We start from the raw sequence: 25886 nt of genomic DNA on the forward strand, positions 1-25886 counted from the left end.
AATTTGCCAGAATTTTATTGAGAATTTTTGCTTCTATGTTCATTAGAAATATTGGTCTGAAGTTTTCTTTCTTTGATGTGTCTTTGCCTGGTTTTGGATTCGGGGTGATATTGGTCTCCTAGAATTAGTTTGGATGTGCCGCCTCTTTTTATTTCCTGAAATAAATTGAAGAGTATTGGTATTAGTTCTTCTTTAAAGATCTTGTGGAACTCAGCTGTGTCCTGGGGTTTTTTTGGTTGGTAGGCTTCTGAGGGTATCTTCTGTTTAATTGCTTGAAATCGATCTCTTTAAATTGTGTATATCATTCTGATTCAATTTAGACAAATCATATGATTCTAGAAATTTGTCAGTGCCTTTTGTATTTTCTATTTTATTGGAGTACAAATTTTCAAAATAATTTGAAATTTTCTTCTATATTTCTGTAATGTGTGTTCTGATGTTTCCTTTTTCATCACAGATATTAGTAATTTGAGTTTTCTTCATCTTTCTTTTTGTTAGCATAGATAAGGGTTCATCAATTTTATTTACTTTTTCAAAGAACCAACTTTTTGTTCTGTCAGTTTTTTCTGTTGTTTCTTTTGTTTTAGTTTCATTGATTTCAGCTCTGATTTTAATTATTTCCTGTCTTCTACTGCTTTTGGTATTGATTTGTTCTTTTTCTGTGGCTTTGAGATATAATTTTAGGTCATTTATTTGTTGACTTTTTCTTCTTTTAAGGAATGAACTCCATGCAGTGAACTTTCCTCTTAGTACTGCCTTCAGAGTGTCCCAGAGATTTCAATATGTTGTATCACTGTTCTTATTTACCTCTAAAATTTTTTTGATCTTCTCCTTCACGTCTTTTGCAACCCATTGTTCATTCAGTAGCATATTATTTCGTCTCAAGGTTTTGGAGTAGTTTTTTTTTTTTTTTTAAATTTTATCATTGATTTCTAATTTCATTCCATTATCATCTGATAGAATGCACGGTAGTATCTCTACTTTTTTGTATTTGCCAAGACTTTCTTTGTGGCATAATATATGTTCTGTTTTAGAGAAGGATCCATGTGCTGCTGAGAAGAAAGTATATTCACTCATTGATGGACGAAATATTCTATATATCTCAGTTAAGGCTAAGTTATCGATTGTATTATTGAGTTCTATAGTTTCTTTGTTCAGCTTTTGTTTGGAAGATCTGTCCAGTGGTAAAAGACGTGTGTTCAAGTCACCCAGATGTATTATGTTGTGGTCTATTTGACTCTTGAACTTGAGAAGAGTTTGTTTGATGAAGGTAGATGCTCCAGTGTTTGGGGCATATTTATGTGTAATTGTTATGTTTTGTTGATGTGTGTTTCCTTGAGCAGTATGAAATGTCCTTCTTTATCCTGTGTGATTAACTTTATCTTGAAGTCTACTTTATTTGTTATGAGGATGAGGATAGAAACCCTTGTTTGCTTCTGCAATGTGAATGGTATGATTTTTCCCAACCCTTCACCTTCAGTCTGTGGATGTCTTCCTATGAGATGAGTCCCTTGGAGGCAGCATATCCTTGGGTCTTTTTAAAAATTCAATCTGCTTGTCTATATCTTTTGATTGGTGAGTTTAGGCCATTCATATTCAGGGTTATTATTGAGACATGATTTGTATTCCCAGCCATTTTTGTTTATTTTTTATTTATTTTTTAGTTTTAGGTGGACACAGTATCTTTATTTTTTATTTTTATGTGGTGCTGAGTCTTGAACCCTGTGCCTCATCCATGCCAGGCGAGCACTGTACCCCTGAGCCACAATCCAGCCCCATTTTGTTCATTTTTGGTGTTTAACTTGACTTGGTTTCTCCTTTGATTAGTTTTTCCTTTGGTTTAATACCTCCCTCTGCTGATTTTCATTGTCATTTTTCATTTCTTCCTCATGGAATATTTTGCCTAGGATGTTCTGTATCAGGCTTTCTAGTTGTAAATTATTTTAACTTTTGTTTATCATGGAAGGTTTTTGTTTCATCATCAAATCTAAAGCTTAATTTTCCTGGATATAAAATTCTTGGTTGGCATCCATTTTCTTTCAGAGCTTAATATATGTTTTTCCACGATCTTCTGGCTTTCAGGGTCTGGGTTGAAAAATCTGCAGATAACCTAATTGGTTTTCCAACCTCTATATAGTCTGACTCCTTTTTCTTGTGGCTTTTGAAATTCTCTCCACTATACATTTTCATTATAATGTGCCTTGGTGGATCTGTTATAATTTTGTAGTATTAGCATCCTATTAGCCTCTTGTATTTGGTTTTCCAGTTCATTTTCATTTTGAAAATTTTCTAATATTATCTCATTGAATAGATTGTTCATTCCTTTGATTTGGAACTCTGTACCTTCCTCTATCCCAATAATTCTTAAATTTGGTCTTTTTATGCTATCCCATATTTCTTGAATGTTCTGCTCATGATTTCTTACCAATTTCACTGTATGGTCTACATTCATTTCAAGATTATATATTTTGTTTTCTTTGTCTGAGGTTCTGTTTTCTAAGTGGTCTAATGTGTTGGTGATACTTTCTATTGAGCTTTGAATTTGGTTTATGTTTCTTTCATTTGAAGGATTTCTGGTTTTGTTTGTTTGTTTGTTTGTTTTTAAGAACTTCCCTCTATTGTAGGAATCTTTTGCTTCCTGTATTTGCTTATGTTGCTCTTTATTGAAATGATCTTTTGCTGCTTGTGTTTGCTCTCATATATCCTCCTTTAATTCACAGTACATGTTAAGTATGTACATCCTGAACTCCTTCTCTATCATTTCTGTGGTGGTGGCTGTGGATTCTAATAATGTAGTATCTTGATTTATTTCTTCCCTTGTCTTTTCATGTTTTTCATGTGTCTTCCCTCCTAGCACTGTGGATGTGATAACGTTTTACCCTGTAGACTTCTAGGGTTGTAATACCTGCCTTTTGAAGGGAAGGACAATATTAATAGATCCCAATGCAAATAAAATACAACCTTAAACCAAATAGTTGCTGTTAAGACATTTATAGTTTGGTCACAATATACAGAAATGGCTAGTTCCATTATTATCCACAATATAAACAGTAGGTTTGCAAAAGGGTTTATAGTTTCTGATGGTGAACAGAGCACCAGGGATGAGGTGTAGGATGAGATGTTGAGGGGTAGGAGGTGAGGATATAGAGTTATTATATCTTCAGAAGTGTGAAAGAGGAATATAAGAGGAGAAGAGGGAGGAATTAATTTTGGGTAGACATGTGGGAAGACATTAGAGTACATAAAACAAACACATAAATATTATGAATAATAAAAAAATGTATAAATAGGAGAAAAAAGAATATACAACTGTAATATACTATTCAGATATCATAGTCCTCAATATCCTAATTCATGAAAAGTACTTGGTTTCACATATGTTGGGGATGTGAGGGTGGGAGAATAGAGAGGGAGAAGAAGAAAAAATCTCGACAGACAAAAGATTCAGTATCTTTCCTGATTCCCTTCTCATCCAGGAGGTGGGGTTGTCTGTTGTTAGCTGGTATCTCCACCCTCAGGATGGTAAAGGTTACCAAGGTGGGAGTGTTGGTCTTGGGTGCAGGGCACCTGGAAGTGGCGTATTGCACCCGCCGATCCCTGAATGGGAGACTGCACCCTAAGGATCTCCTTTGGGGTCTGTTCACGTGATGTGGGTGCCTGGTCTTATCTCCTTATCTCGCCTGTAGATCTCACCATTCTTTGTCTCTAAATTAGTTTCTAAACTGTATCTCTCTCACCCTCTCCCTTTCTACTTCTTAATTGGGGACCTTTCTCTCCAGAGGACTTGTGGGTTGCGCTTTGGGGACTGACCCCTGTCTTTGAGAGCTGTTTTGTATTGCGTAGTCACTGTGCCGGATTATTGCTGCCAGGGAGAAGGGGGAGTTGGGAACTATGGTACTTGCCCAGCTGGTTTCCCAACTGGGAGTTGCCCCAACTAAAGTTGGAGATGAAGGTGACCCCAGATATTGGCGGCTGTTTTCAGTGATGGTGTGTAGGATCAGTTGTGGGGAACTGGGCAATGGTGTTGTGTGATGTGTTCAGAGATGAGCTCTGTGATGTACAGTGTGGGGCTGTTTGTTGTCTTTAGAGCCTGTGTGATGTCCTTAGGTGCAGGCATGTTACCATGTGTAGGGGACTCTGGTGGTGGCTCCATAGTCCCAAGATGGAGAGACTAGGGGAGCCCCATGGTGGTAGATGGGGGTCCACATGGGAGTAGCGGTCAGTTTCTGCATGGGTGTGTGGCCAGGAGTCTGCGAGGGTGCTCATGCCAGTGGAGGGTGCTCATGCCCGGGAGCCCTGTGTAGGCGAGTAGTTGGGAGTCCTGCTCTGATGCTGAGGCCTGAAGCCCTGCACCCTGCAAGGGACGGCAGTTGTGATTACTGTGCGGTATCTGCTGTGGGGGCGGGGGTCCTCTTTCTCTCGCAGAAAAGCAATATTCTCACTACTTGATTCCCTCATCACTGAATGACACAGAATGCTGCCTCCCTCTGGCCCACCATGTTTCAGGATTCAAGACTTTTTATTTCTTATAAAGCAAATCTACTGGCAGCAAATTGCCTCAAAAAAAAGTTATTATTTTTTAGTCTGAGAACATCTTTCTTTATCCCTTGCTTCTGAAAGATAACTTCACGCATTAGAGAATTTTAGGTTGGTGTCTTTTTTTTTTTTTTTTTTTTTTTTTTTTACTCATAACTTCACTCTACTCTCTTGTTTGCATAGCTTCTGAGAGAAGTTGGAGAGAGAACAGTTTTTATACTTTATAGGTAAGTTTTTTTTGGTGGGGGGGTTACTGGGGATTGAAGTCAGGGGCACTCGATCATTGAGCCACATCCCCAACCCTATTTTGTATTTTATTTAGAGACAGGGTTTCACTGAGTTGCTTAGTGCCTTGCTTTTGCTGAGGCTGGCTTTTAAGGCTTGATCCTCTTGCTGCCCTGCCTCAACCTCTGGAGCTACTGGGATTACAGGTGTGCAGCATGGTGCCTTTTTTTTTTTTAATCAACTGGAATATTTCAAAATTTTTACTCTGTCTTTGATTTCTATAGTTTGATAGTCCTGTGTGAGAGTCTCTGAGCTTATTGAGTCTGTGAATTGGTGTCTGACATTAGTTTGGGGAAATTCTCAGAGTTCTTCAAATATTGCTTTGTTGTTTTTTTTCTCTCTCTCTTTTTAAATATTTATTTATTTTTTTTAGTTTTTTAGATGGACTCAATATCTTTATTTTTATGTGGTGCTGAGAATCAAACCCAGTGCCTCACACATGCTAGGTGAACATGCTACCACTTGAGCCACATCCCCAGCTCCTGTTTTCTCTCTAGATATTTCTTTCTTCTCTCATTATTTCAATTTCATCCACATTGTTCTCTCTCTTTCTCACTATTTCTCTCAGGGATTGAATCTAGAGGCACTCTACCACTGAGCTATATTTCCAGACCTTTTTATTTTTTATTTTGAGACAGGGTCTTACTAAGTTACCCAGGCTGGCCTCCCAACTTGCCATCCTTCTGCCTCAGCCACCTGAGTAGCTGAGATTATGGGTGTGTGCCATTGAGTCTGACTTTATATTATACCTTTTTAGTTGACCCATGGTTCTTGGATATTTTTATTTCCAGTTTTTTTCTCTTTGCATTTCAGTTTTAGAAATTTCTGTTACCATATTATAAAATTCCCAGAGTCCACTCAGCCTCCTCCAGTGTACCAAAGAGCCTATCAAAGGCATTCTTCCTTTTTGTTGTAATGTGTTTTATTTCTAACATTCTTTTGATTTCTTTTGAGAATGTTCATCTCTCTAGAATTTCCATCTTGTATGTGTGTGTGTGTGTGTGTGTGTGTGTGTGTGTGTGTGTGTGAGAGAGAGAGAGAGAGAGAGAGAGAGAGAGAGAGAGAGAGAGAGTGATATTGGAGATTTTACCCAGGGGTACTTAAGGTCTTGCTAAATTGTTGAGGCTGGCCTTGAACTTGCAGTCCTTCTGTCTTTGTCTCTAATGTTGGGGATGAATGCACATGAAAGAGAATATAAAAAGAAAATGGGGACCGACCTTCTGGACCAGTGACACTTTTTTCAGCAGCAGAGGAGCACATCTTCAGGGATAAAATGGCCATGGGCCACCACAGGAGTTTGAGTTTTATAGGGCCTTAACAGAACCAGGCCATGGAGGAGTTAGTTACTTTTGGCAGGGCTTTTTTTTTAGGCAGGGCCAAGTCATGAAAGGAGTTTTGGTGACAGGGTTAATTTAGGGTGGGTCAGGAGGGCAGGTTGAGGAACTCTAAGGGAAGTTCCCTCCCTCCCTGAGGCCTGTTGTCCGTATCCTTCAGTATCCTTCATTCCAGATTCTGATAGGGATATGATGACTTGGGGCAACATCATCATATCTGGCTACTTCCTGCAACATCATCATATCTGGCTACTTCCTGCTGGAGAGGGGCAGATAAGGAAATCCCCTATCAGAGATCTGGAAGAGGATAAGGAGGTGAGAGGTATTTGAGGCTCCTGTATAGTCCTGGTGGTTGTAGTGTGAGGGGCATGTAGAGGAAGGTGGAACTTGGATGTTGTCATGGGTGATTCCTTCCTTATGGGGCTCAGGAGTCATGTTGTGAGTGAAGGAGGCTTTTGCATGTTCTTGGAAGGTGATCTGGGCTAGACGGGTCACCTTGTCAGGAAGTTGCTTCTGTATAAAGTTAACAGATTACAAGAAAAGTGAGTATTAGCTGAATTAAAAGAGGAAGAAGGAATGGACTAATTCTTGTCTCTGCTGTTCCAATTGGTTCTTTAGTTATTTAACCCTATCCCTTACCAATCTTGATTGTTTGACAAGAAACAACATTCTTCCCTGAGGAATAGGCAGAGGCCACCTTGTTTGGTAATAAAGAAATCTAGGCTTTGATGATTCTGCAGGAGGACAGATGCCAGGGAGTCCAGTTGATTTTGTAAAGTCAGTACCAAATCAGTGACCTGTTGGATATCTTTAATAACTTGTGCTGACAATTTTTATAGTAGTGAAAAGAGGTTTCAAATCCTGCTGCTCCTGTGCCAACCCTGGCAGATATTTCTAACTCTTTGAGTAAGGGAATAAACTGAAGGGCTCTCTTATCAGGATGGGAAAACTTTGGTTGGTAGGTAAAACCAAATTGTGGAGTAAGAAAGACTAAGAGTACAGAGGCCAGTTCAATTTTTGGTAGGCAGGGGTAAATACGAGCCTCACAAAGGAAAAAAAAGATGCCTTAGAATTTGGGGGACACTGGGGCTGTGGGGCTAACCAACTCTGTCTTAATTGCTATTAAAACAACTATTGTCTTTTCTTTTTAAATGCCCAGGAATGGCTATAATTTGCTTGTAACTGTTTTTGCTAGGCATTCATGACCAAGCTCTTCTAATCAATTGTTAAGAATCAGCTGAGTTCCTTCAGGGGGTCACTCTTGGAACTTGAGAGCAGCCACTTAGCTCTCTTAGTACCATCAGCTGGGATGGGTCAGTGTCTCCTTGCCAAAGTGGTTTCCCTTAGGAACATCAAGGATGTCTCTCTTCTCTAATGACCCTCTTCTTTTGCAGCATGTGCACTGATCCACCTTCTGTTCTCAAGGTTCTCATGGATCCCCTTGATATGGAGGTCATGTGGCTCAGAGTTGCAAAGGCTTTAGAGAAATCCCCTTAGTCTCTGAATTTAAGCTGACTCAGGGCCAGAGCCAAATATTGGCTTTTTTTTTCTTGACCCTTTTACTTCCAAACTTCAATCTCTAAGCTTTTGTTTTAAATACCTAGCAAGTCAGGTTCACCAATATTAAAGTCAGTGTACTGGATTTTAACTTTAATGTCTATAACTTTACAGTCATTTACCCCTTTTATTTAATTGGGGTCAGTATTAGAACTGGAAGTTAGCTTTATATCCTGTCTATAGATGATGGCTTACTATCTCAAATTAGCTCAGGTTGTTATATTGGAGAGTTGTACTTCTGTAAGGCACTAGCAGACAACAGTTAGAGTTTATAAGGAAAATACAAAATGAAATTAACGAGCAAAATCAAATTGAGTTTGCATAATAACTATATATTAAGTTACAGGCTAACTTAGACTTGATGCTATCTGTAATATTGCAGTTCTTTAAAATTTTTTTTTTTTTTTTAATAATTGTAGACAGACAGAGAATGCCTTTATTTTATTTGTATATGGTGCTAAGGATTGAACCCAGTTCCTCCACATGCTAGGCAAGCGTTCTGCCACTGAGTGACCAGCCCTAGCCCAGAAGCTCTGTCTTTTTTTTTTTTTTTTTCAGTTTCTTTTTTTATTTTTATTTTTTATTTTTTGATTCTTTTTTTTATTATTAGTTGTTTCAAACATTACAAAGCTCTTGACATATCATATTTCATACATTTGATTCAAGCAGATTATAAACTCCCATTTTACCCCGTATACGTATTGCAGATTCACATCGGTTCCACATCCACTTTTTTTACATACTGCCATACTAGTGTCTGTTGTATTCTGCTGCCCTTCCTATCCTCTACTATCACCCCTCCCCTCCCCTCCCCTTTCCTCCTATCTTCTCTCTCTACCCCATCTACTGTAATTCATTTTTCTCTCTTGTTTTTTTCCCCTTTTCCCTCACTTCCTCTTATATATAATTTTGTATAACAATGAGGGTCTCCTTCCTTTACCATTCAGTTTCCCTTCTCTCTCTCTCTTTCCCTCCCACCTCTCCCCCCTGTTTAATGGTGATCTTCTTCTCATGCTCTTCCTCCCTATTCTGTTCTTAGTTGCTCTCCTTATATCAAAGATGACATTTGGCATTTATTTTTTAGGGATTGGCTAGCTTCACTTAGCATAATCTGCTTTAGTGCCATCCATTTCCCTGCAGATTCCATGATTTTGTCATTTTTTAGTGCAGAGAAATACTCCATTGTGTATAAATGCCACTTTTTTTTTTTTTATCCATTCATCTATTGAAGGGCATCTAGGTTGGTTCCACAGTCTAGCTATTGTGAATTGTGCTGCTATGAACATCGATGTAGCAGTATCCCTATAGTACGCTCTTTTAAGGTCTTCAGGGAATAGTCTGAGAAGGGCAATAGCTGGGTCAAATGGTGGTTCCATTCCCAGCTTTCCCAGGAATCTCCATACTGCTTTCCAAATTGGCCGCACCAATTTGCAGTCCCACCAGCAATGTACAAGTGTACCCTTTTCCCCACATCCTCGCCAGCACTTGTTGTTGTTTGACTTCCTAATGGCTGCCAATCTTACTGGAGTGAGATGGTATCTTAGGGTGGTTTTGATTTGCATTTCTCTGACTGCCATGTTTGATTATTTATCTTTTTTTCTTTAATTTGATTTGTTTCTCCATGATTAGCTTTCTCCCTGCCCTCTGTTTTTACTGAGGCACTTCCCACTGATGGTTTTTGTTTTTCATTTCTTCCTCGTGTAGTGTTTTGCTCAAGATGCTTTGCAATCCTGGTTTTCTGGCTGCAAATTCTTTTAACTTTTGTTTATCATGAAAGATTTTTATTTTGTTGTCGTACATGAAGCTTAACTTTGCTGGATATGGAATTCTTGGTTGGCATCCATTGTCTTTCAGTGTTTGAAATACGTTGTTCCAGGATCTTCTCACTTTCAGCGTCTGTGATGAAAAATCCGTTGTTAACCTTATTGGTTTACCCCTGAATGTAATCTGCCTCCTTTCTCTTGAAGCTTTTAATATTTTCTCTTTGTTCTGTATATTGGATATCTTCATAACAATGTGTCTTGGCATTGGTCTACTGTGATTTTGTATGCTCGGTGTCCTGTATGCATCTACAATTTGTACATCTGTTTCCTTTTTTATTTCTGGAAAGTTTTCTATAATTATTTCATTCAGCAGGTTGCTCATTCCCTTGGTTTGAACCTCTATACCTTCTTCTATCCCGATGACTCTTAAGTTTGTTTTTTTTATGTTATCCCATATCTCTTGGATGTTTTTCTCGTGAATTTTTACCAGCCTTTCTGAGTTGGCTAGACTCCTTTCAAGATGTTATATTTTGTCTTCATTTTCTGACATTCTGGCTTCTACTTGCTCCACTCTGTTAGTGATACTCTCATTTGAGTTTTTAATTTGGTTTATAGTTTCCTTCATTTCTAGAATTATTGTTTGTTTTTATAATCTCTATCTCCTGATAAAGATGCTTATTTGCTTCTTTTATCTGTTTATGTAATTCATTTTCAATGTGTTCTTTCATTGTTTGACTTTGCTGTCTGGTATCCTCTTTAAGATTCCATTCCATCTGTCTAAGGTATTCCTTGAGTTCTTTATTTGACCATTTTTCTGATGCCTCTAGGTCCTCCTGAATATTTAGGCTGCCCTGCATTGTTTGTACTCCTTTTCTTCCTTGTTTTTTCATGCTGCTCATGTTATTTCTTGTTCTGTTTGACTGCTGAGGTACTGTTTACTCCTATAAATTTATTTGATGCTTGGGAGGGAAGGTATTAGAAGGGAAGGGAAGACATCGCTAAAGAGAATGAGAGTAAGGAGGTAGAATTCAAGGAAGGGGGAATAAGGAAATTGAAAAGAAATGAAAAGAGAAAAGAAAAAAACATTTTTAAAAAATTAAAAAAAAATAAGAATAAAAAATCAAAAAAAAAATGAAAAAAAAATAAAAAAATAAAAAAAATGAAAATGAACAAAAAAACCCAAATAATAAAAAAAAATTAATAAATGCAGTCTTAGAGTTTGATTAACTTGTCTTCCAGTAGGTGGAGCTGTGCCCACCAGACCAAGCTTCTCCTCTCAATACTTGGGAACCAATCACTGTGCAGCAGCTCCTCCTTCCACACTGTGCGGGTCTTCAATCTTGAGTGCCTAGGGCCTTTTCTTGTGTCTAGTCACTTCCCCACTTTTCCTCCAGCCAGGCCCCTCTCATCGGTCACGCTTACCACAATACTGGGTACACGCCAGGTCTGCTGCTCCCGGGAGCCCTATTTTCTTGAACGACTGGGCACACTCTCCCTGTTTTCCATTCCCTCAGACCCTAAGTTTGTGGAGCTTGGGGCTGAGAACCCTCAGTGTATTTTGCTTGCCCTCCGGTAGCCACACCCCCGGTAGCTGGTGCAAGAGACCTCAGTTGTCAGCACTGTTGGGAGTGGTAGCCGGGGGTTCTGCACTGCGTTCCCAGTGCCACTTCTGATTCCCTCCGTCTGACTATCACGCTCACGGGAGAACTGGGAGCGGCCCTTAAGTTTTCCCCACTGTGTGGATAGTGAGGGCTAGGGGGTTATACACCTGTCGCCACTGCCGGTTTCAATGAAGTTATCTCCTCCACCGCATTCTGGTGACGTCAGTTCTCTGCCATGGTGGTATCCCATGCAAATGGCGACAGTTTGTTCTCTTTGCCGGGTGACCAATGCAACAGGTGGATCCTGACTGGCTCTCCCAAGCCCTGTCTCAATCCTGTGGCCACTGGCTTTGAAGGCTCGGTTGGTTTTAACTTCCGAAGGTTCAGAAGGGCCGACCAGTTGTTTTTGCGGGATCGTTTAGTGCTGAGTAACAGTGTTTTGTCTGCGAGATGCAGGCGAATGGGAACTTGAGTTCAGCAGATCCAGGCTCTCTGTGTGTTCTGAGAGGCCCAGACTGTTTGCCCCAGATCCATGTCAGCTCAGCATTGCCTAGTGATCCTGAGCAAACAGCATTTAGATGGTTTTAAGACTCCCTATGCCCGCGCAGCTGAAGAGGTCAGAGACTTGATCTCTCCGCACCCACTGCCATGTTGGATCCAGAAGCTCTGTTTTAATCATAAACATTTAGTACCAGCTGTATAGATTGAGGTGAAAAAGCATGTGGGATTGATGAACTGCTTCTTTTCATCTTGTGATATGTTGAACCATCCCTGCTCACTGAACAACTACTTGTTTTAATTGGTGATGAAAATCTGCAAAGCTGAGCTTAATATCTCTAACTAGAGAATTAGATGTCTCAGAAAGTGGGCTTTTATGTGAAGCTTTAATTTATTACACTGTTATTGAGCACATGGTAAAATAGTTAGGTGAGTACACTTTATGACTTGGTAATAATCAGCTCTAAAAATGTGATTTGTTTGTATATACATTTGACCCATTAATTGTACTAGTGTGGATCTACTATGGACTATCATTTTGTTTTTGGATTTTGGTGAGAATACCACTAATGAATTTTTTTCATGTTTATCTAGAAAACTACATTACATGTAGTATTAACCTAGTGAAATCTTTATTTAGAAATGCCATCATTTCTTTACTTTCAATAATTGTCCTCAAATACAAAAAAAGAAATGTAATTTTTATAATATTAAACCTTACTTAGTTATATATTATATTTCTTGTTTATTTTGAGATCCCAATAATCTTTATGATAAAAATTTATCCTTTGAACATAACTTCAAATGAGCTTAAGTCTAGCGTACTTTGAAATTATCTTAACGTGAAGTAAGGTGAGAGGCAGAATCATAACTCTGGTGAGGTGGGGCTCTTGGCAAATTTTAGGTAAAGTGTTTTATTTCTGAAGCTTATCTTTGCCTCTTTCTCAAATGTCATAAGTTTTATATATATTGTTTCCTAAGTATATGTTAGATAGCACACTGCAACATTACATTTGAAACATGAATCAAAAGCTAAAAGAGCTTTTAACCCCATTTTGTGGGAAAGTAGCATAATGTTTTATGTTTCACAATGTTAACCTTTAAACAGATCAGGCTCTCATTATCTTTTAAAAATACATTTAAATTTTTATCCCAGAGTAAAAGATAACATAAATTTTTGAGTATATCTTATTGATAACAGGTCCATTTACAGAACATTAAATGATATAAAGAAGTCCTCAGTTAAATATCCTATTTTCATTAGTCAAAAATTACCACTATGGACAGCTTTAGTTTGGAGAATATCCGCTTGATTAAATGCTCTTTTAAACCTCATACTTTAAAGACTTGTATACCTGGAAGATATGAATACATTTATTATACCAAAGTGTCAATATTAGCAACCACAATTATATTGATGTTTTATATTAACCAAGTTTAGCTTTTAAAGAAATTTCTAAACTCTGTAATATAATGGAATACTTTAAAATAACAGTTGTTGTTTAACTAGAGTTGTGTAAACCCTAATTCCTTTAAAATCATGTTCTAACATAGATAAAACTTTGGTTTATACCAGCATATTAATATTTGACCTTAGGAAAAAGTCTTGAATAGCTTTAATTGATTATGCTAATTATATATATATGAATAATTTAGTTACACACAAACTTTGAAATTTACCCTTCAGAAACTTTCTGTAGCTTACTTAGACATTCTACTTTACCACACAAGGCTTTCTTATCTAGAAACATTTCTTTTTCCCTCTACTTTCTATATTAAAATATATTTCTATACCTAGAACCTTCTTATTTCTTTCTTAGCTGTTAACCACCTTTTTTTTTCATTCTGAAACAATTGTCATTAAATTTCTGAATTTAGACAAATTATTTCATTTTAATAAAGATGAAATACTCTGTGATATTTATAGTATTTTAATTAAAGCACAGTTACTTTTGGACCCTTTTTATACCTATTATAACTCTTAGTAGCCTTGTTTTCAGTGAAGACACAGACAAAGCAATCCTAAATCTTTTTTCTGTTTATCAGTTTGTGACAACACACATAGTGTTTTGATATATTATCCTGTGGAATTCAAGAAGTCAAAGAGCATTTGATTTTATATTTAGCAGTTAGCACTTTAACTTTGTAAGTTGATCAGTTATATCTAACAAACATATTCATGCAGATTAATCCCATTGATGCCTAATCTACTTATTTTTAACACTAAAAAACAAGGTATCAGACAGGTGTAGTGTACAGCATTATTCGTCTTTTCATTGTTGAAGAAAAATCCTAGAAACAGTGGATATTACATTCTAGACATTTTGTAGAAATTCACACCTCCATTAATTGTCTGACCACCTAGAAAAACTTGTGTTAGTAATTCTAAAGACACCTATCTGTTTAATTGATTTAAATTGAACTTTTAAAATTATTTATGTATTTGCAGTCATTTTTCATTTAAATTTTAATTTATGAGCACTCATTTATTTATATACCAATTTTGATACCATGTACATGATATATGAACATAAGCACATGTAGACATATAAGCACATAGCATATATATGCACAATACACAGGTGTGCATACATACACAAACACTAAACAACGACCTGGTAGCTTTTGGTAGGTAGATTTCCGCAGCAATATTACAGATATTTATTAAAGCCTCTATTAGATTAAGAGCTAACCCTTGAAACATTTGGCCTCTGAACAAAAACGTGTAAAAACCTCTATAATTTGATAAAATAAGATTGGTTAAAAAAATATATTCATTTAGGCATGCAGTATCAAATGTGAATTCACCATAAAACCATGAGCTCAAAAATATAGAATTTAAAAAACAAGTGTCCTAGGGAAAAAAATAACATGGCTGTAATTAGTAAAGGAGTATGTAGAACATCTTTATCAAATCAGAGGTTACTTTTGGCTCAGATTAGAGTGAGTTCAGATATTGAAAGAATTAAGAGAGAGCTCTGAAATACTTAGGTAAAGATTCTCAAGGTATAGAAAACAGTGGCTTGGATTTAAGAGGGACACATTTTCCCCCCGCCCTCTGGTCCTAATCCTGTAAGCTGGGCAGGCCTCTGCAATTTACATTTCAGTGCAATACTTGGTGAGGTCTGGCAGAAGCCAAAAGAATTTGTAGTTTGAGCTACAACTAGGGCATTTTAACCATTTTTATTCCCCTGGTAGTCAGGCCAGATCTTTTTGTTTGTTTGTTTGTTTGTTTTTAGTTTTTTCTGTTACTGGGGATTTATACTCACTCAACCACTAAGCCACATTCCTAGCCCTTTTATTATGTATTTTGAGACAGAGTCTCACTGAGTTGCTTAGTGCCTCGTTGTTGAGGCTGGTTTTGAACTCAGCAATCCTCCTGCTTCAGCCTCCCAAGCCACTGGGATTATAGGTGTGTATCGTTGGGCCTGGCTTCATGCCAGATTTGAATGGGGTCTTTTAGTCAGATTTGAATTGGGGGATGATGTTTAGCAACGTTGGGTTGAGAGGTGTCTCTGGGATTGACTGTGGGGTCAATCCCAGAGAGTAAGGAATAATTAGAAGGCTTAAGGAGTGCAGTGATCAGGTCTGGGCTGGAATGTTGAAAAAATAAGATGATGGAGACTTTTAATTTGGAGACTCCCATAATAGGGGTATTTGCTTTGGTATAGAGGAAGAGGAGTTTGGGCCCCTCATTTCATTAATTTAGTGTACAGGGCTTGGGAAGCTGATTGTACCAAGGGGAGGGTGGATGTCTTTCCTTGGGGACAGTTCTTCCAGTGTCTCCCTTGGCTGTAGTTAGGACAGAGCTTGGCGGGGGGCGGGGGAGAGCCTTGGGTTAGGGCAGGTTTTGCCCTGTGTCCTGTCTGCCCACATTGGAAACAGACTCCAGGAGGTGTATTAGAGGGTCTGGTGGGGCCGTGAGCATCTCAGGGCTTTTTTAGGATTATGGATGGCTGAGGCCAGAGTTGATATTGAGCTTTGAGATACTTTTCTTTCTCCTTCTATATCTCTTCTTCCTGATTGTTAAAAACTTGGGAAGAAACATCTAAAAGTTGCTGTTGAGGAGTTTTGGGCCTGTTTTGTAACTAAATTTTTTATGGATATCAGGTGCAGATCCTTCGACAAATTGGATATGGACAAAGAGAGTACCTGCAGGAGTATTGAGTTATAGGGTGGTGTATTTGCTAATAGCCTCAGTAGTAGGATTTCAGAAAAATGAGCCTAATCTCTCCTCTGTTTGGTACATATTTGTCATAGAAAAGGGAACATGAACTTGGTCCATCCTTTCAGCTCCTGTCATCTCCTGAAGAGAGAACATGTGTTTCATTGGAAGAGTTTTAGATTGGGTAAAGGGAGGTGATGGCAAGAGGGGGAAGGGGAGCAAGATTTGGTGTTTGGGGAGGTAGGATAAGGGAGCAGAGGGAAGGTGTTCCTCTGCTATTTTGGGGGCAGTGAATAAAGAAGAGAGTTGTGAGTCAGTGAGGAAATTGTCCAAATCTTGGAAAATTTTTGGGTCAAAGGTCCCAATTTGAGATTTTAATGAGACAGCCTAGAAGGGAATCCTGTGGATGGATATTCCTACCTTTGAATTAGGCTTTCTGATTTATGTTGCAGCCAGATATGGTACTCAAATTAATAAGGTGTTTGCTTTTGAGGTCAGATTAATGAGATAACCTAGGGGGTTAGTCCCATGGGATAGACTGTTTAACCCCCATGTTGGAGAGGTTTGACTGGTGGTAATAGAGATCAAGGTATTCCTTGATGTCTCTCTTTCATCACTTAAAGAGTTCCACTGGAGAAAGAGAGGGTGTCCCCTTCTACAATCAATGGTGGAGGATTCTCAGGGTCTAGATGAACCAAAAGGCGAAGTTCTCAGGCAGGATGGAGGAACCCCCAGGGTTCAGATGGTCCAACAGGCTAGGGTCTTTTTTAGGGCAACTCTGCGAGAGACTTGAAGGGTGTCTTACATCTCTGAAGAATGAGATAGCTCATGTTTCATGCAGGAAAAAAATGGCAAAAACTTGCCACTGTTCCAGACTTCTCAGGGAAGGGGAGGAGGAACAGTCAGTCTGGGGATTCAACCTTACGTGCATGACTGAGGGCTTCTCCAACCTCAGAGAACCATAGGAATGCTCGGTGATAAACACACACTTTCCCGGTCTCATTAGCCATTTAAATAACTGTTAGCAAAAAAGGTAAAGGAGGTGGAGAAAGGGAGGTTCATTGGAATGGGGAGGGGTAAAAAGGATCCAAATAAACCTCCCGTTTCCAGGTTTTGGCACCATTATGAAAACAAAAAATAACCGAAACGTGTTGGCTGTACTTCTGTTCTTTTTTTTTTTTTTTTTTTTATTTTAGTATTTATTTTTTAGTTGTAGTGAACACAATACCTTTATTTTATTTATTTATGTGGTGCTGAGGATCGAACCCAGGGCCTCACAGGTGCTAGGCAAGCGTTCTACCACTGAGCCACAATCCCAGCCCGTACTTCTGTTCTTGCATGTTGTCTACTTTTTCCATCAAAGTTCTTAGCATATTAATTGTAATTTTTAAAGATTCTTGGTTTAATGATTCCAATATTCCTGTCATGACTGACACTGGTTTTGATGCTTTTTCAGTCTCTTTAAACTATATTTTTTTGCCTTTTAGTGTGCCTTATAATTTTTCCTTGAAAATTAGATGTGATATACTGGGAAATGGAGCTTCTATAAAGTGATGGTAAGATGTGGAGATATGGAGAAGTGTTGTATAGTCTTATTATTAGGTTTTAATCTTTTAGTGAGTCTGTATCCCTGGACTGTTAACTTTCCTGGTATTTTGAATTTTTTCAACTTAGTTGTGGGATAGGATGGTTAGAGGAATCAGAGTTGAGTATTTTCATTCTCAAGGAACGTGAGACTGTGACAAAATTCCAGTACATTAGGCTCTGGTAAAATACCCGTCTGAGGGCAAATCTTGTTAGGAACAGAATGTTCTGGTATATTTCAAAACAGTTACTTTTCCCCTCCCATTGCCAGAATCACGAAGTGATTTTTCTCTGATGTTCTCTGTGAGATCTTTTTAAAACCTTCTCTAGTCAAAAAACTCATCAGTGTATGGGGGCCCTCCAATTCCTGGGTCCCCTAGGACTTTTTTTTTTTTTTTTTTTTTAAACTCTCTGAGGCATCTGCACTGAACCTTGGGTAATGTTTTCAGTTACAGTTTCAGATTTTCCTATTCCAGTTCCTGGTTTCTACTGTTTCTACTAGTAGGTTTCTGTGTTTTGGTTTGATTCTGTGTCTGCCTTTCTCTATCATTCTGGGACAATGTTTTACTGTGTTATCATTTCTCTGATGAGTTTTCAGTTTGTTTTTTTATTTTTTTAGGACATAATAACAATTTAAGAGCTTCACACAGCCAGACTAGTGAGCAGAAATCAATTTCTTTTAAACAGGCATTGCAATTATTAGATCATGATCTTTGTGTTTTTCACTTTCAATTTTATGCTTTTTATTGGTGGATCTGTGGAATGCTCAAGGTGTTTCCCAAATATCTCTAACTTGAACAGACTAGAATAGGCCTTTCTCTAGGGCACATTTTTTTTTTTTTTTTTTTTTTTAAACTCACAGACTACCAACATTTTAGTGGTTCAACTGGATCTCAGGGCTCTTATCAAGCTTTCTCCCTTTGGCAAGATCAGTGCTCTTATTCTAGCATTCTTCCTGAATGAAGAATTTTGTATTTAGTAGAGTCATATGCTAATTCTGCTAATTATGTTGAATTCAGGGAATGCAAACATTAATACTCTAGAGTTTGTTCGATGCCCTCTGCATTGTTTGTTTTTGCTTTTGTTTAAAGTTGTAGTGAACACAATACTTTTATTTATTTTATTTTTATGTGGTGCTAAGGATCGAACCCAGTGCCTCACACGGGTGAGGCAAGTGCACTACCACTGAGCTACAAATACAACCCCTGCCCAACCCCAGTATTTTTCTGTGGGTCTTGTATAGATGAGATTTGAAGAATATCAGCAAAATTGGGAAATACATTGGGTATAATGATTGACTTTACATTGTCTGGATAGTCTGGAACTTAAAGTATTTATTTATGGATGAGGTTATGGTAATTAGTACAGATGGGACTTGCCTATTTTGTCTGGTGATGTTGTCTAAAATAGAACAATATAGTTTCTGCAGTGAGATAAAATGATATTTAAACTCAATAGTAATGAGTCGTAATAGCTTGTCTCCTGAGTTATTCAATTACTAGCAAGAACTCATGTGCTGATAATGTCTGCAGTGGTTAATCCTTTTCTTTGTATGGTTACCCACATGACCCTTACCTCTATGAAAAGTCATTTCCTAGCTGGGCGCAGTGGTGCACACCGGCTCAGGAGGCTGAGATAGGAGGATTACGAGTTCAAAGCCAACTTCAGCAATGGCAAGGCACTAAGCAACTCAGTGAGACCCTGTCTCTAAATAAAATACAAAATAGGGCTGGGAATGTGGCTCAGTGGTTGAGTGCCCCTGAGTTCAATCCCTGGTACCAAAAAAAAAAAAAAAAAAAGTCATTTCTTAGTGGATAAAGCCACCAAAACCATTTTTCAAGTGTCTATATACCATGAAATTATCTTAAGATAATTATCTCATTCTCATTCTCGCTCTGTTGTAATGGGATGTATATTCTTAACCTGAGGTTCTATCAACTTGTGCAAACGTGATGCCTAAATTTCCACCCAAAACCTTAATCACTTCTTGCGTAAAAAAATTCTGTTGTTTTTTTTTCTTAGTGTTTCTTGCTGGTACACTAAATATGTGTCAAGGGGTCTGCCCTTTACTATGCAGGATCTAATTGAATTGAGAAATATGACAGAGAAATAGTAATAGATGAAAATATACCAACTTAATACTCAGAAACTTTTAAGGTGAAGAATGTTGCTTAGCACTAGAGCTAAATGGGCTTGTTAAATTTGACTCTGGAGTTTGGCCAACTGACTTAGTAATTGTCTAGGCCAGACCACCACAATGGCCCCAATTAGAAAAGTAAAGATGGTATTCCCTATGGGAAGTATGTTCCTAAGAGGAAGAATTATAGTGATGAGCAAAATGTCTCTTCTTTATTAAATATAAACTAATCAGTAGAGAGACTAGGAATTAGACTAATTGAACTTCCTCTAGGAGCAGAAAATATTTTCTCCTAGTAGGTTTGTCTGCAATTTTATAATTAACATACTTTGGCTAGGTAGGTGATTTATTGCCATGGAAAACAAAAATTTGGCTCTCTTATATATCCTTCTATTATCCTCTCATCCTTCCAACATAATTCAACTATAGTTTTTGTTAAATTAAGTATTCTTGGGCTGGGGATGTGGCTCAAGCGGTAGCGCGCTCGCCTGGCATGCGTGCCGCCCGGGTTTGATCCTCAGCACCAAATACAAACAAAGATGTTGTGTTCACCAAGAACTAAAAAAAAAAAATAAATATTTAAACTTCTCTCTCTCTCTCTCTTACTAAAAAAAAAAAAAAATTCTATATTCACATTTTACAATTGTGTATCTACCTTTTTTTTTCTTGTCATATTTTGTTTTCCTTGGAATTAATAAACCTTCCCCCCCCCCCAACTTTAGTTAATTTTTATATTCTTGATGGACCTTAAAGTTTTCTCCGCTTGTTGATACTTAATCAAATTTACTTCTTTAAAGCAGATTTGTCTGAGATAGCAGGTTTTTAGTCTTGGCTTTTTATATGTAGGTGTTGTTGCATTAGTGTTCAATGTTCATCTTAGCATCTTAGCATCCTTAAGGTTTTTTTCATCTAGTTATTGGATTAGAACTCCTATTATCCAAATGTCATATCAACTTTTGCTGTGATCTCATGTTTTGTTAAAAGCATAGACATTGCATCATGACAAAAAAGTATACGGGAGATGAATCTTTTGAGAACTTATGTCAGTAAATATCTCTATTTCAGCCTTCAGGCTTAATTCATGGTCTGAATCATGAGTACAGAATTCTATATTAGAAAGAATTTTCCTTCAAGATTTGGTGGCATTGCTTTTTTCTTACTTTTAGTGTTGTTGGGAAGTTTGATGTATTTTTTTTTTTTAGCCAAATTCTTTCTGTGAAATCTGTTTTTCTCTGAAAGGCTCTAGAATCTAGAATTATAAAATCTTAGGATTTAAGTTGTTATTTCTTTATCTGTGCTAGAGATGTGGAGGAACTTTCAATCTGGATGTTCATATTCTTTCATTCTGGAAATTTTAATTTAGAATTATTTCTTTAAATTCCTCCATTTTTACTATTATGAATATACACACAGTCCCTGCATTTTCAGCAATGTATTTCTGTTTTCAGCTATATATGCACACCCTAGTTAAAAACCTTATTTTACTCCCTGCAGAGAACTCTAGTATTTTTTCATTGTAGAATGATGGTGGTGATCTGATGGTTTATTACTTAATCATACTTTTAAGAATCCTAGTATTTTAAATTTCCAGTCCCACTCTCACTGCCAGCAGTATGTGAACCTGTTGAAAATTCCATAATACTTGGGTTGTAACTCAGTGGTAAAGTACTTGCCTGGCACATATGAGGCACTGAGTTTGATTCTCAACACTATATGTAAATAAATAAAATAAAGATATTGTGTCCATGTGCAACTTAAAAAAAAAAAAAAGTTCCATAGTGTATTTGATTTTCTGCTTTTCCTAGTACAACAGGCTTTGGATTCAGCTTTCTCTGGTTTGCGTCTTATACCATTGTACATTTGTTCTATAAATATGTGTGCTTCTTTTATGAATTAAGTAAGAGCCAAGATAGCTTATCTAATAATGAACATAATAAATAATAATGAAGAAAAATGATTTTTCTTGGTATCTGCAATAGCAGTATTATATGAAATTATCTTTAATTTCTGTTGTTTACAAATTCACAAGTGTAGCTAAATTACTGTCTTTTAAAAAATTTCATTTTTTATTTTTGTGGTACTAGGGATTGAACCCAGGAATACTTTACCATTGAGCTCCCCACTCAGATTCTCTCTTTATTTTGAGGCTGATCTTGAATTTGTGATCTTCCTGCCTCAGCCTCCTGAGTTACTGGAGTTATAGGCATGTGCCACTGTGCCCATCTGTTTGATGTTTTGCTTATATTAGGTGAAGGAAAAGATAAAGTCAGTGGATAGTATGAAATAGAATATGTATTGTCCACTTTTTTTGAAAACCAAATTCTATCCATGGGCCCAGTTTAGAACTCCTCAATTAACTGGGAAATAGTGGTATATAAGTCCACAATCATGGTTTCCTGTATTTGTCCCTTTAAAAAAAAGTTAGTTGTAGATGGACACAATACCTTTATTTTATTTATTTATGTGGTGTTGAGGATTGAACCCAGTGCCTCACATATGCGGGACGAGAGCTCTACCACTGAGCCACAACCCCAGCTCATATTTGTCCCTTTTAAAGAGGCTTCTTGGGCTGGGATTCTAGCTCAGTGTTTGAGCACTTACTTGGCATACAAGTTTTATCTCCATCACTGGGGAAGAAAAAAATTAAAGAGGCTTCTTTATATGTACAACCCTGATCAACATTTTCATACATTCAACAAATATTAAGTATTGAGTTAGTGTAAAACATTGGAAACTAGAAATATATTATTTAACCCAAGCCATCCTGTCTTCATGGAGTTTACATATCTAAAGAAATATATAACTGGATATAGTATAGCCTAATGTAGATAACATCATTTGTATGTGTTACCACCCTTAGAAAAATAACTTGCATATCCTTCTAATATCATTACTTGAAATAGAACTTTAAAGCTTTTTTTACTTAGAAAAATGTGAGTTTAAAAAATTAGAGAAGATTCATAGGCAGAAAGGGAAATACTGGGGAGTCACTAATAAAAAATAACCTAGGTTAACACATTGTATACATTTTGGTTTCTTTTCTTATGTATATGTGCATGAGCATGTAAATATACATTTGAAATGTTTATAGCATGCATTAGGCCCTCCCTGGGCTCTATCCCTGGTACTGCAAAACAAAAACGAAACATTTCTTTGTAAAATTGGATTATGTTCTAAAATCTCAAATATGAAATCAATCAAAAGCTTATTCCAGTTTTGTTTTTTGTTTTTTTTTTTTAGAGAGAGAGTTTTTATTTATTTTTTTTAGTTTTTGGCGGATACAACATCTTTGTATGTGGTGCTGAGAGTCGAACCTGGGCTGCACGCATGCCAGGCAACCGTGCTACCGCTTAAGCCACATCCCCAGCCCTTAACTCCAGTTTAATTGCTGTTTAATATTCAACTTTACAGAAACATCGTAATTTTATACCTTTATGTTGCTCCCTACTAATAAGACTCAGGAGAAATAAAGATGTGAATTTCAACTGTTAAGGAATCTAGGTACCTTGTTGGACATGTAGTGTGAAGTAGTTGAAGTAGGGAATGAGGTTAAAAGGTAAAAACTTTTACAATTTTTTTTACACCTGTTGAAAGGTATCAATTGGTTGCATTCTTGTTTTAAAAGTAGTTTATAAATAATCCTTTAATTATAGTGTGATTATATTCAAATATTATATGAAAGTCCCACTAGAAATATGTTATCCTCGTTATTTTATGAGCATTTACCCATATTTCTTTGTTTACAGCTGGGGTCAAAATGCAGAGAACTCAAAGATATTCATTTTGGCCAGTGTTATAAGATCTCAGATGAAGGCATGATCGTCATAGCTAAGGGCTGTCTGAAACTACAAAGAATATACATGCAGGAAAACAAATTAGTAAGTACCTATTTTCAATTTTGTTTCTAACATTTGAATTCTTTAAACTTCATTTATAATTTTTATATGTTTTTTCTTTTGGTAATTGAGAGGCAAATAATTAAAAGCAAAATCTTCTCAAACCGATAATTTTTATAAATTGGTCATTTAACTTATTAGATGTGTCTTAACATGATGTGTCTTTTCTAAATTCTGAGAGTGAACTAACTCAGGTAAATTGGAATATATAAAATTTATCGGCCAAACATGCCTGTGGTTGTGGTTCCTTTTGATTCCCCTAGTAATTATAATAACTCTAGAGAGTTGAGATTTTTTTTAATCCCTAGAAAAGTGTACATTTGTGAAATAGAACTTTTTACTTACTATGGTGAAAATGGGATTCAGTAAATTGATAATTGCATAAATTTTATATTTTAAGAACATACACATATAGTCATACACATTTATTTATTTAAAGTCATTCGATTTTATTTTATTGAGACATAATTCATTTATTCCAAGATTTATCGTTTTACAATATATAATTCATTGTTTTTTTTTATTTACAAAATTGTGTAGTCATCACTAACTAATTGTAGAACATTTTCATTATCTTTAAAAGAACACTGTGCCCATTAGTACCTTCCTCTAGTGCAGGCAACTGCTAATCTACTTTGTTTTTATAAATTTGCCTAGACATTTCATATAAATAGAATCACACAATATGTGGTCTTCTGTATCTGGCTTATTTTACGTGGATATTTTCAACATTTACTCATGCAGCCTGTATCATAGCTTCTTTCTTTTTTATGTCCAAATAACATTCCAAACCATTTAATTTTAATTTAGTAGGAATATTGTACAAATTAACAGAAAAAAATTGTCACCTGGGAGGTACTTAGGAGTTCTCAACATTGAAAAATAGTCTAATGAAAAAAAAAGAAAAAAATAGTCTAATGGAAAATGTTTGCAGGTTAAACTGAAATAGCAAATCTATAAAATCTTTAAAAAAATTGCATCTCAAAAATATAGAAGTCTTTTTCTTGTCCCTTTGAGTCAGTTTATAAATCTGATTTTAATAAATAGATCTCATATATAAACTTAAATTTGAAAGGTTTCTTGAAGCATTAGCACTTCAGTGGGATAATACCATTATTAAAGATTTTAGAAAACTTGAAACATTTATAAACTGAAAATAAATGCTTTTTTTTTCTATATAGAATATTATTTTCCCCTGGCAATATGTAGTAAAAAATACTTCACAGCTGGGTGTGGTGGCGCACACCTGTAGTCCCAGTGGCTTGGGAGGCTGAGGCAGGAGGATTATGAGTTCAAAGCCAGCCTTAGCAAAAGCAAGATGCTAAGCAACTTGGTGACACCCTGTCTTTAAATAAAATACAGAACAGGGCTGGGGATGTGGCTCAGTGGCGGAGTTCAGTCGGGAGTTCATAACCCACTTGAATCAAAGTGTGAAATATGATATATCAAGAACTATGTAATGTTTTGAACTACCAACAATAAAAAAAAAATAAATAAATAAAAAAATTATTCCCTTTAGACCTCTAGGCTTCTGTGCCAAATATAAAATAAATGTTAAAATTTTGTGACTTACAAAAAAAAAAAAAAAAAGTAAAAAAGTTCATGCTCCTCCTTACATTTAATGTAAATGTAATCATTTGAGGCTGTATGACTCCTAAGGAGAATTAAGTCTTATGGGTCAGAGACTGAATTTTGAACTTTGTATCATGACCCTACTTAAGGTCTTTAAACCTTATTTGTAACTGGAGCTGTGATATTTGTCTTTTGATGAGTTGTAGTTTTGAGAATTAAATGACATCTCCAAATTCCTTTGTATAAACTCTGAACCATGTGATATTAAACATATAGTAGTTTTTATAATACCACAACTAAAATTACTAAACTGTTCATTTCTACTTTATACTCAAGAGAAATTAAAGAATAGTAATCCCAACTTAAGTAACAGGATATTTATTGATTTTGACTAATATTTGTTTTTTTGTTGTTTAAACACAGAGTAATATCTTTATTGGCGTTGTAACAAACCTTTTTTAAAAGTATAACTTTAATTATTTATTTCTTTTATGTGGTACTGAGGATCAAACTTGGTGTCCCACGTGTGCTAGGCAAGCGCTGTACTCCTGAGTGACAACCCAAGTCCTGAAAGAAACTTTTAGCCAGTGGTTCTTAACAAAAGCAGCTGTTTATGTGTATGTTTAAAGGTTCTACTTTATTTTCACATTTATTTTCCCCTGATATTATGGTGCATTAAAAAGATGATGTATCGTTAAATCCTAAAGAAATCATTTCTAGGTTTAGTTTTATTCATTAAACATTTTTATTGGAAATTTGAAGTAATTTTGAAAAATCCTAAGGAAAGGTAAATTCAATAAAAATTTTTCCCATTTTAGATTCTTAGGGAAGTTTAGAATAAATTAAATTCTATTAATAACTAGTTATTGATAACTAAACCCTTATAGGAGCTTTACTCTTTATTTTTAAAATTTATGAAAAAAAGAAATATTTGGGCTGTGGTTGTGGCTCAGTGGTA

At 36.3% G+C, this 25886-nt stretch overlaps 1 protein-coding gene across 1 annotated transcript in view; it reads left to right on the forward strand.

Moving 5' to 3' along the window:
* Fbxl17 (F-box and leucine rich repeat protein 17) overlaps positions 1 to 25886 on the forward strand; it is a 509566-nt gene that overhangs the window by 27085 nt on the left and 456595 nt on the right. Inside the window, exon 4 of the mRNA XM_076856944.2 lies at positions 23207 to 23338. Within this exon, the coding sequence (XP_076713059.2) occupies positions 23207 to 23338 (132 nt within the window). The remainder of the gene's footprint in view (positions 1 to 23206; positions 23339 to 25886) is intronic.

This window comes from Callospermophilus lateralis, chromosome 5 (genome assembly GCF_048772815.1).
Source record: "Callospermophilus lateralis isolate mCalLat2 chromosome 5, mCalLat2.hap1, whole genome shotgun sequence".
In the NCBI taxonomy this organism is placed as follows: domain Eukaryota; kingdom Metazoa; phylum Chordata; class Mammalia; order Rodentia; family Sciuridae; genus Callospermophilus; species Callospermophilus lateralis.